Source organism: Oncorhynchus kisutch, linkage group LG11, assembly GCF_002021735.2.
Source record: "Oncorhynchus kisutch isolate 150728-3 linkage group LG11, Okis_V2, whole genome shotgun sequence".
NCBI lineage: Eukaryota > Metazoa > Chordata > Actinopteri > Salmoniformes > Salmonidae > Oncorhynchus > Oncorhynchus kisutch.
Genome location: NC_034184.2, coordinates 63,518,304 through 63,530,490, shown reverse-complemented (window position 1 = coordinate 63,530,490; position 12,187 = coordinate 63,518,304). Strand labels below are relative to the sequence as shown.

Sequence of the window (12,187 nt, the reverse complement as noted above, 5' to 3'; positions counted from 1 at the left end):
TGTGATTCTTACAGACGGAAAACGACCCCAAACACATATCAAAAAGTACTCAGGAATTTTCCAAGAAATGCTGGACTGTTCTGGAGTGGCCAGTGTCGAGTCCATATATGAATCCCATTGAAAACCTATGCCGAGACCTGAAAACACCAGGCCAAACTTCCAGTAGAAACGTGCAGCAAACTCATTGACAGCTACAAGAAGCATTTGTCAGCAGATATCTTGGCCAAAGCCTGTGCAACCAAGTATTACTCTTGGGTGTAGGTAGAAACATCAATATAATCTACCCTTATGCTATAGTAACTACCCAGAAATAGATGTAGCAATATCAACAGCATCTGAAGAAATAGATTTCATCATATTCATTTATTCAGTTTGAAATGTGTAGTTGTAGATTACTTTACAGTGGAGTATGGCTGAAGTCAGTTGTGTTTTAATGCCTATTTATCCCTCTCACAGGCCATCAGCCTGGCATTTGTAGACATTTCTACCAGAGTAATGACTTACACAGCTCTTAGATGAGCAAAGGGCCTTAACGGTGCATCTCCAGCAAACTCTTATTCTGGGTGCTTTTCTTGACTTCCTTTCAGGTGGTTCCTGTCTTCGTCATCCATGTGTTCTTTTGGCAGCCAACCTTCCAACCAAAAATAGTATTGCATTGAAAAATAAAAACAAAACATTATGTCCTTCATTAGTTGATCTTCTCTAGTATGCTATCAATTTACAAATGTTTTACATCAGCAAATAGCCAAATAGCAGTTCAGTAGTTTGTTGACTTGCACTGGTTAGTGTGTTCTACATGTTCAGGTATGATTCTTTGATGATCGACAGTCAAAGTAAGACACAAATAAAAACATTGTTGGCATTTCTTTAATAAACATGACACACACCCCCCCCCAGAAAAGAAAAACATTTTAGTACAAAAAGTATTTTTTGAAGTTGGGTTACATGTCTCTTGTTTTACAATGGCTATTGGCAAAGGGCTTGTGGAAATTAAAGTGAACATGGCCTTCCTCCATCAAGTCAATCAGTAGCTATCAGTTTTACTGCAGTCACCCATGTGCCACCAGTCTTTCAGGAGCCAATCCTCTTCAAAAACAAACCACCTTCAAGTCAGGACCCCGATCAACTGAGCCCTCCTGGTTTCAACATATGCTTGGCCCAAAATAAAAAAACATTGGTAATTTCCTAAAAGTTGTGCAGATATAGCACTTAATTTCATACCTAAATTGTTCTCACCTACTTTAGTCAGTAGTGCAAAACTGTTTGCTCGGTAGCAATTAAAAGAAAGGCATGGGTACATATTTAAAAGCAATACCTAGCCTGGTAAATGTACACTCAAAAAAGGTAAAAGCTTAATTTAAAAGACAGAATACAAACAAAAAACAATATGAAACGGTATGAGCAAAAAAAGCTCCCCCTATACAACCCCCCTTCTGCAACATACCCCACATTCCAGATACAGGAGGAATAAAATGCTTTACACAGATTTTTGTATTTATTATTACAAATCAAGTGTGCATTTCCAGATCCCTCTGGTCTAGCCTGAGAGGGTTTGGGCTCAGTTTCTTTTGAGTCCACAAGTCTGAGGCGTCCATCATACCCCACCCATTCACTATGCCACAGCCAATCAGAAGGGGAGGTGTCGTCCTCGCATGGCTGCTGAGTTCACATGTGGGTTGAAGCCAAGGGGCATAGGTGGGGCCACAGCCTGGGAAGGGGAGCTCCAGGACTGGCCCGGAGGAGGGATGGGCGGGGGAGGGGTAGCATGGTTATAGAGGTGGATGCTGGTGGGGTTGGGCTTCCCTTCCACAGGCAAGGAGGGGCTGTGATTGTACTCAAAGCGATGGTCTTTGTCACCACTGAACACCATGCTGCTAACACCTCCACCTCTGCCTGAAGGGAAGGGCTCCTGGAGTGAGGTGGCCAGGGACCCGGTAGCCGAGGACTGCTGAGTGCTGCTGCTGAACACTTCCCTCAGGTTGTGGGGGGGTAGGCCACCCCCCAACATGTGGCCCATGTAGCAGTCGCCAAAACCTACAGGAGGGAAGGGTGGAGGGGGTGGGCGGCTGTAGTCACCGCCATAGCTGGGTCCTTCTGTGCCGGGGTGGGGTGGGTAGTCTGGCTCTGGGAGCCTTCCTCCCTCACCAGCTCCACCTGAGGTTGGCATAGGCAGCAGGTGGCCCGTCTTACGCGCCATCTTCTGCCGGTAGTCCAAGTCCTCGCAGCGGGGAGGGGGCTCGGGTGGTTCAGGGGGTCTCTGGTCGGGGGGGAGGATGGGTCTGGAGGAAACTCCGCTCCCCTCGGACACTAAGGGGGAAAACACAAGACCTGATGTTAGTTCAAAGCAAAGGGATAGTTCTCGTCCTACTTTGCAAGTTCGTATTCTACCATAGGGACATCCAAAATGAAAACCATTGTGTACAGAATTTGAGACAGATAATCCTACTGGATAGTCACAGCAGTGGAATCTATACACATCATTTCTGCTTGCAAAATATGAGGTAACAAATATGTCACAATATTCTCTATGAGTAGTTACCTGGCGAGACAGGGATAGGCTCTGGGGGCTGCTTTGGCTCAGAGGGTGGCAGAGGAGGTCCTCCTGCTGGTGCGTTTGTGCCGTCTGTATCGCCAGCTTCCTGCCTCTGCTGGGCCTGGAGGAGCTGGGCCAGTAGCATGGTGACTGCCGTCTGGGTGGCTGCCGACGCCTCCCCATCAGGCTTACCCTGCGATGCCGACGAGGGATGTGGCGATGGGGGCTTGGGCATGGGGGGCGTGCGGGGTGCTCCACCTGACTGAGGGAGCTTGTGGGGCTTGAGTGGAGGGTGTGGCTCTGGAGGCCGGTCGGAGTCAGAGTGTTCTGGTGGCAGGACCTTGGAGAGCTGCTGTAGAGTCTCGGGGTTGACCTTGGCAATCTGGGCCGGGTTGACAGCGCTCTTGGACTGGCCGAGCAGGTTGAGGAGAACCGCCAGCTGTTCCTGGGTCAGCTGGGAGTTGGGAGCTTTTGAGTCTACGGGAGACAAAAAATATATATTTAAGCAATTTACTAAAAAGTACCTCTTAATTCACTCCAAGTTGTTATTAGTCGTTGCAATATAAGCCATTAAAGTGAGTGTGTAACTGATAAGGTGTGAGGCCAGTAAGGAGGGGTGACTTTGCGGTACTAGACTAAAGGCCCATTCACTCACCCAGTAGGGCTGAGGCAGCCACAGGTTGGCCTTTGAGTCCCCCGGGCGGAGGGAAGCCCTGGGGGGTGTTGCTACGACTGTCGTCTCCCAGCCCCAGTTCCTTACGGGGAGCCTTGGAGGCTGACAGCTCCTCTGGCATCTGCTTCTGCCTCCGCCGCTTCTTACTCCACAACTCATGGCAGTCCTGCCACAGGGGGAGACTGGAGGAGAGAGATGGGAAGAGGACAGGAGACAAAATGGAAATAGGGAGATCAAAGGGTGGTTCATCACAAAAATGATATTCTATAGTAATGAATCACAGACTATGAAGTAAAATGTCTTTGGCCAAACGTACTCTGGTGGGGGCATCTTGGTTGGGTCCACGTCTTTGAGGAACTCACTGCTTAGCGCCGCCTCGGCAGCGCAGCGCTTACTGGGGTCCAGCGCCAGCATGTGGTCAAACAGGTCCAGGGCAGAGGGTGGTATACTGACCAAAGACACAGCCAAAGGATAACAACATTATTTTCATACACCAATGATGAGCCCAGTTACTGAATTCAAACAAGCAGATCGACTCACAAAGCAAACTCTTCTCGCAACCGCCGCCGGTACTGTTTCTTTGGTTTCATGGTGTTGAAGTAGGGCAGCTTGATGACATCTGGCCACACAGCGGGGCAGGGGCTGCCACAGATTCGACTGGAAGGGAGAAAAGCCAAAGGCCAGAGTAAAATATGCCCTAACAAGAAGACTGTCCAATGAGATAGCTGAAGGTCTTTCAGACCGTTAAAAGGGATGCTGATTATAAGAAATTGAGGGAATTTATAGTACCCTTCTCATCGGAACACAACGTACCTGATCAGCTCTAACTGGGCAAGCTCCTGATTGGCTTGGAAAATGGGCTTCTTTGTGAAAAGCTCCCCCAGAATGCACCTGATTTAAGACAAAAACAGGGTGAATGCATGATTCTCTTTATAGAACCATCTGTCCTCGGTTTAAGAATCATGAATATCAGCCAGTGAAACACCAAACCTAATCAACTAAACGTAGGTGTGTCTCTTACCCGCAACTCCACACATCAATGGCAGGTGTGTACCTCTCCTCCCCCAGTAAAAGCTCTGGGGGTCTGTACCACAGGGTGATCACCTTGTTGGTGTACGGTCGGCTACAAGACAGGGACAGAAAAATGCACAAGTATCAATAATATCATCATCATCCACAACAAAACACATTTGAGACCAATATGCTTGATGAAGCAAAACAGTCAACTATTGGCAGCAATCAACTCTAAGCCATATCGGGACACTTACCTCTCCTCAGAGTTATAAAGTCGAGCCAGTCCAAAATCTGCCAGCTTTATTTGACCCCTGGCGTAGAGAACAGAACACAGCATTAACGTGACTTCCGATTTCCTTTCTGTCAGACAATTCTACTGATTCCGCAGCGGATATAAATTGTTTTTCATTTAGACTATCCTGGTCCCAGATCTGCTTGTGCTTTGGTGTGATAATGACCATAGGAGTTGACAAGACAGCACCGACAGACCTGGGACCAGCAGGCTAGCTATCCTGAGCAGCACTCACTTGTTGTTAAGCAAGATGTTGGAGCACTTGATGTCCCTGTGCAGGAAATTCTTCTTGTGGCAGTAGTCAAGGCCCTCCAGCAGCTGCCTCATGAAGGACTTGATGTGGCTCTCGTTGAAGTGGACCAGGCCAGACTCCAGCAGCCCCATCAGGTCGTGGTCCATGTATTCAAAAACCAGGTAGAACGCACCTGTAAAAGGAGAACAAATGCATGGAGAAACAATCTAGATACATGGTCTGTATCCCAAATGGCACCCTATTCCCTATATAGGGCACTACTTTTGATCAGAGGTTCTCAAAGTGGGGTACCGCATCTAAAAATATTAAAACAATTAAAAATTATATATCAATATATATTTTTGTACATTTTGGCCAAGAGATCCATGGGATAAGTTTAGGGGGTGTAATACAATGTAATATTATTAATCTACAATGTGTTCTTAATCCTGGGCAACATGGGCCTAGGAGGCTCACAGGGATATTTTCAATTTTTGTCGACCAAGTATAAAATGTGCAACTCAAATCGGCAAACTTCTATTCCCCCAAAATGTTATTTTAGAACACAAGACACATTGCAATTTAAGCTTTAAAACAGTTAAATGTTCCCTCTGCCTCAATGCAAAATGTGTAGAATTGGAGGATATTAGCTTGAACAACTGCAAAATTCTCTCCCAATGCCAAGAGGCGGGCCTTTAAAAATATTCCTTCCTAGGGCCTGAGACTTTGTTCATTTCCCAGTGCACTGCCAAAGACATAAAACTCCTTGTATGCTATTTTTATCTCACTACCTTCTTGCCCTTTGTGCTGTTGTCTGTGCCCAATAATGTTTGTACCATGTTTTTTGCTGCTACCATGCTATGTTGTTGTCTTAGGTCTCTATGTAGTGTTGTCATCTCTTGTTGTGATGTGTGTTTTGTCCTAGATTATTTTATTTTTAATCCCAGGCCCCCGTCCCCACAGGAGGCCTTTTGCCTTTTAGTAGGCCGTCATTGTAAATAAGAATTTGTTCTTAACTGACTTGCCTAGTTAAATAAAGGTTAAAAAGATGATTCATCTGATTGCTATCACAAAAGGGGTCCCCGGCCCTAAAAAGTTATAGAACCTCTGCCATAGGGCTCTGGTCAAAAGTAGTGCACTATGTAGGGAATGGAGTGCCATTTAGGATGCAGAATGATAATTCAGTGGGTTTGTCATATGGACCTTTGTCGTTCTTGAAGTCCAGGGCGTCCTCCTTGTCAGTGACTATCTCCTTCATGTTGATGATGCTCTTGTGGTTGAGTTGGCGGAGGATTTTGATCTCCCTGATGGCGGTGATAGGGAAGCCCTCCTTCTCATTGTCGAGGCGCACCTTCTTCAAGGCCACCATCTCAGCTACACCACAGGGATAGAGATAAAGTAAAGGGCAGAGGATATTAGAAGATAACTTTTCATACATAATAGTTACCTTGGGCATAGAAAGACTCAAATGTTAATTTAAGAGTTTGACAAACAGATTATTCTGCTTGGTTAAAATGTTGATGGTAAAATAATACATCGTAAGCATTTAGTCGTCCTCACCTGTATCTTTGTCTTTTGCCTTGTACACCTGGCCGTAGGTGCCTTCTCCTGTGATGCCGATGATCTCAAACTTGTCCACGCATCGTTTCCCCCAATCGATCTCAGTCTCCTTGATCTCCCCAAAGCGTGGGCCGCAGATCCTGGGAGAAAGACAAACCAACCAACAAGAGATTAGGTCAAGCAGTGGTTCTCAACCCCAGGCAGGAGAGCTTATTGAGGAGCATAGGCCATTGACGTGGTAGGGTGAGACATGGAAAGTCAAGGGGCCCAGACATACTTGGGCCTGCGGCGAAGCGTGGTCTTCTTCTCGTCATATGGGCTGTGAGGGGAGGAGGCGCCTGTGGGTAGCTCGGGAGGAAGGGGCAGGTCGCTCAGGAGGTGGCGGGCCTTCTGACGCTCTGCTGGATTCTTCCCTGATAGCGATGGTAAGACGTCCTTCAAGCTGCACAGGGGAGGAAAATAAGATGAGAAGTTAGGCTATGGAAAGAGGGGGAGGAATGTATGAGTGTGAAAAAATGTATGAGTTCTCTTAATTATAAAAAAAACTATTTCTTATGTTTGATTACCTGTCTGCTCCAGCTAAGTGCTCGAGGATGTTCGGGGGCAGGTGTAGAGATGTCAGTGTAGAGGCAGTTGGGGCAGTGACTCGTTCCTTCTCTTTGCCCTGTCCAGATGCTGGTACTTTCCTCTTGTCTCGTTGCACCGAGGGGACATCCTTTCCCTTCACATCTCTATCCTTGCTGGGCTTGGGGGGCTCTGTGCTCCTCTTGGAGGTCCTGTCTGTGGGGGACTGAGGCTGGCTCGACACAGGGGTCCTGGGGCCCTTCTTAGTGGCGTGGTTGGTTTTGGGGCTGGGTTGGTGGGAGCCTGCAGAGGGAACCTTGGTGGGAGTTGAGGTGCTACTGGAGCTCTTGGCCCGGGCAGCTGCCTCGGCAGCTTTGGCCTTCTTCTGCTTGCTGAGCTCGGCCGCCAGGCTGCTCTTGAAGGTCAGTGTGCTGGGGGAGAGGCTGGAGGGTCGGCTGCGGGAGCGAGAGTGGCGGTGGCGGCTGCGTGAGCGGGAGTGCCTCGAGGGGGAATACGGACTCCTGCTTCGAGACTTGCCAGATCGCCTGGAGAAAGGAGAGACACATGAATCTCTCATAGGAGAAAAGTTCCCTTTAAAGAGTGACTGCCTTTAAAAAGCAACAAATCCCTTTGAAAGTGTCTGTGTGGCATCGATTAGTCAGAAACAGTTATTCTAGTGTCGAAATTGACTACAAAGTGTAAGTAGGATCATTTTGGTCATAAAGTCAGTATCCTCAACAACAAAAGTTTTTAAAAGTTTGGAATATCCATGCATTATAACAGGTAAATGAAGGCTGGATTTAGATTGAACAATGTCCATTTCTTCTCCGACATGGGGTGAATAGCAGCTGTGATTGCTTTCTATCCAATAGCATAAACAGTGAGACAGACCTGCCCAGCAGCTCTGTCTTTTGTTTACATAAGATAACACGTCACACATTTTCTTTACTTGATAAATACTGCAAACGCCTTAGATGTCAAATTGCACAACAAACATCCTCGGCAAAAACAACAAAATTACAGATTTCTTGAGTTCTTAGATTCATTATGGTTATTTTGAGGAAGTAAAATAGGCTTCCGTGTCTAGTGTCTCATGGTTGACAAATATCATTAACCAAATGCAGAGTTGGTCAGGAAACACACCAAGAATTAAATCAAATTTTTCTAAAAGCAACAGAAAAACATGTACCAATTGGTACGCTGTGGCTCTTTAAATGTTCATACTGTCTAATAAGTGCTGTTTTAGCAGACTACTGGAATGGCAAATAAACACTTTCAGTGGCATTGAAGGCATCATTACAATCTGAATCACAATCTAGTAAAATAGTTGTACTAAATGCGTTTCACAAAGCTTTGCTCACTTGGGTGATCCAGATTCTGCCCTCAAATTTACATCAATGTCTCTCAGTATCACTAAATTCAAAAAAATAAATACATTCATGCCATTATTTTCTCCAAGAGATTTCATAAGGTGGAGGGTAACACCTATTAATAATTCGCTTTCAGCCAGTGCAGTAACCTCTGATCAATTGCTTACCTTACGTCTGGACTTGGGCTCAGTGACTTTCGGTATGGACTTCGTGATCGCCGACGGGTACCGTAGGGACTTGAAGCAAGTTCTCCCTGTTCGAATGGACTATGTCGGCCATAACTTGGAGACCTGCGCCAATTGAATGGGCTCGTTGGAGACCGCTTTCTTTTGTTACTCGAGTATGAACTGGGCGACTTTGAAATGTTGTAGGCACCATAGACCTCAGAATCTCGGCTGTAGTATGTTGAAGTAGGGGACAGCCTTTTGTTCCCATAACTGGGACTTCTTCTAGATATAAACTGGTTATTATAACTACCACTGGGAGACTGATATCCATAGGAATACGATTTCCCATGTGGGCTGTCTGCCTTGAAACCAGGACTTCTTCTGTAGGCCCCGAGTTCTTCACGGTCATCTCGGTATGATTGTGGTGCATCCCTGTATGCAGACGGGGGCTCCTTTTCCGAACGTGTCTTACTTTTGTGCCGTTTAGATTCCTTTTTGTCCAAAGACATGGGGGCCAAGGTTGTAGACGTCTTCTTGCCGTTACTGTCAATGTTTCTCGCACCGTCTCGGTTGTTTTTGGTGGCGCTCAGGCTACTACCACGAGATTTCGAAGTATCTCTCTCACGGCTCTGGCGTTCCTTTCTTTTCGGTTCCTTCTCTTGTCTATTCCTCTCGGACGAACCACTGATTTGTTCATCCTTCCTGAGATGCAATACAGACCTGTCTCTTCGAGACCTTCTCTCTGGGGATGTCGGTCCGTTCATGCCTGTGAACTCAACTTCGCTAAGTCGGTCGACCAAAATAGTAGCATGCGGTTCTGGTTTCGGCGAAGGGCTACCAGAAAAGCGTTCTGATTGGGAACTCACGTCGTCATATTCCACTAAAGTCCGAAGTTCACCTCTTTCAAGAGTGCCTCTCCGTTCACTGTCTGGTTCATCAGGCGTATGCCATTGTGTTTTCCCCCTAGCGTGACTGTGTTTCTTTCGGATAGATGACGACCGCCTCTTCTCCCGGTGTTTCTCTCGGTGCGGAGTAGCACCGCTTCCAGGTTTAACGTTACTGCGCCGCTCCTGTCTGGCACTTCTCTGTGTCGATGGGCTTCTTCCCCGACCCTCGCGAAACACCTCCGGGTTAGGCATTTATCAAAAATGTGATATATACTTTTGGTAATATTAGTTGTCTTTAGTGTTATGTTGCCACACAAAACATTTGCTACAAATTAGCTAGCAAGCTAAAGCTAACTAGCTAGTCACTAACTGGTAGTAAACTATTCCAAGCGATAATCCATCGGATTCATCCAACCAAGTCCATCCAATGTTTACCTCGAGATTAATTTCTGATAATACGAGAAAAATAAATCAAATCATTAGAATCCTGGTCTGCAATTCCAAAGATTTGCTAGCTGGCTAGCCAGAGCTAACTAGCTAGCAACTGTAGCTAGCTAGGCAGTGTCTCGTAATTGCATTCCATTCCATGCTTAGTGTAGCAGGCCCAATGTCTCCTGCTCGAAAGGAAATGTTTCTTGAGGAATATCGCAGCTCACATCGGCTTTAAAAATATATTCCCAAAGTGCTGAAAATAAGGGAAAAACATTCGCTTTTTAGGACAAACTTCTTTACGCTTGCCATCGCACTCCAGTTTGGACTAACAAGGAAGTAGGTAGCTAACTAGCACGCAAACCGTAGCTTTCAAACTGAAGGCCTACTATTCCGCTGTTACGTCCAATGATGTGCAGATCAGTGTTTACGTCACTACCAAAGGAAAACTCCTGACGCATAAGTTTCTCCACATTGGGAATGAAAATAGTCAAACATTAAGTAATTTTTCATTCCAAATATCATACTGCGTTACTTTGTATTACCTATAGCCAGGCCAAAATATACAACCCCTAGGATGCGCCAAGAAGTGGTCACAGGGCGAGAGCCAATAACACTGAATGTGTGATTTTGGTTGGGGGGGGGGGGGGGGGTATAGCCTACATGTCATATGGGACAAACATATCAAACTATACTGAAAATATAAAACGCAAAATGCAACAATTAAATATTTTTCTGAGTTAAAGTTCATAAGGAAATCAGTTAAATGAAATGAAATAATTAGGCCCAGATTTATTGATTTCACATGACTGGGCATGGGTGTAGCCATGTGTGGGCATAGGCTCACCCACTTGGGAGCCAGGCCCAGCCAATCGGAATGAGTTTGGAACATTTCTAGGATTTTTTTTATTTCAGCTCATGAAACCAGCACATTACATGTTGCATTTATATTTTTGTTCAGTATAGGTATATTAATAACTAATCCATTGACGCTTGAATTCCGATTTTCGCCCCGCGTCACCATTTGAGTGGCTACAATTATTATTCCTCACTAGTCAAGATTATGCAACTAAACACTGCATGTGTTGACTTCGTAATTAAGCATTTCACTAGGTCTACACCTGTTGTATTCGGCACATGTGCCTAATACAATTTGATTCTGCCAAAACGAATGTTGGAAAGAGAACATATCCCATTAATGGGTCATTTTAGTTTGCAATGTCTACTATGAATATTACATTTAAACAAAATACTAAAATAGTCAATTTACAGCTGTGTTACATTGCAATAACAGAACAATCAGTGCAAGTCTCAGAATAAAAAGGGGTGGATTTGTTTGTAAAAAATTATAATCACTTTATTTGTCTATCCAATAGCTCACAAAACATGAACTGAAAGGTACACAGCATTTCAATTATCGTACCCAGTAACAGTAAGATATATTAGTGTTTTTGTTAAGGATGTGAGTAAACAGACAACATAATAACTACACAATACAGGTATAACAAACATCCATTTTGAGATTGATCTTCAGTTTGATAAAGCAAATCAAAGATAATTATTACAAATTGAAAGTAAAAGGATATTAAAACATAAGGCAATACATGTGTACAGTAAAAAATAAAATAAATAAAAAACTCACGTTAAAAGTTTCCTGTTGAGAAAATTCACATTACTGCAACAAAATGTAATACAAATTCCTACATAAGTCTCACGAACCAGACCTGGCCTTGCTCAATTTGACCTGGCCCAGTCCATTGTGATTACACCAAACAATGGGAAAATAAGTTAATAAAAACATTTGTCATTTGAGACAGAGTTACCAAGTAGGGGCTTGGACCCACGCACGTGCATACACACAAACAAACAGAACTTGATCTAGGTCAGTCAGAAAGCAAGGTAGCACCATGGAAGTAGATAATGGTATGCTACAGAATTCTACAAGAGCGGGGGGGTTCTAAGATGACATGGAATTGTTTTAAGGTCATACAATGGATCATTTAACTATTTGATTTGAAATTTTAGGAGCCTTTTAGGTATCCCCCCCCAAAAAATAAATAAAGCATGACAAAATATTACACTTGGCCTTTACTACTATAGCCCATATAAACACATAAATGCAGTGAATTATACATTCATAAACGACAAGACAGTACAAAAATAAATCATAAGGAATAAAGTTTTGAAGTGTCTGTCCTATATCAAGGAGATAAGAAAGCTCAGGAATTAAACAACACATTTAACCCCTTATTTTTGTTGGCACAAAACTACCTCCATTCATTTGTATGGGTTACCTTTAGGACTGGTCCAGCGACACTTGTGGACGTCAAAGCAAAACACTGAGAACACCGTCATGTTCGTGAGTCTACGATTTTCTGGATGTCTCCTGGTTTGACAAACAGCTCTGTAGCTCCGCCACTTTCCACTGCAGATGTGGAAGGGCGACATAGGCGATGAAGTGGATTG

General features: G+C 44.7%; 1 protein-coding gene across 1 annotated transcript; it reads right to left on the bottom strand.

Annotated features, from left to right (window-relative positions):
• Window positions 1–849: 849 nt before the first annotated feature.
• On the bottom strand, window positions 850–10,300 carry cdk13 (cyclin dependent kinase 13). The gene is made up of 14 exons (XM_020494658.2): window positions 8,406–10,300; window positions 6,871–7,413; window positions 6,582–6,746; window positions 6,305–6,444; window positions 5,948–6,118; window positions 4,748–4,937; window positions 4,475–4,531; window positions 4,228–4,329; window positions 4,020–4,097; window positions 3,747–3,863; window positions 3,523–3,654; window positions 3,189–3,388; window positions 2,540–3,010; window positions 850–2,307 (listed from the first exon to the last, which is right to left on the bottom strand). The coding sequence occupies exons 1-14, from the start codon at window positions 9,542–9,544 to the stop codon at window positions 1,628–1,630; spliced, it is 4,185 nt and encodes a 1,394-aa protein (XP_020350247.1). The 5' UTR covers window positions 9,545–10,300; the 3' UTR covers window positions 850–1,627.
• Window positions 10,301–12,187: the final 1,887 nt, after the last annotated feature.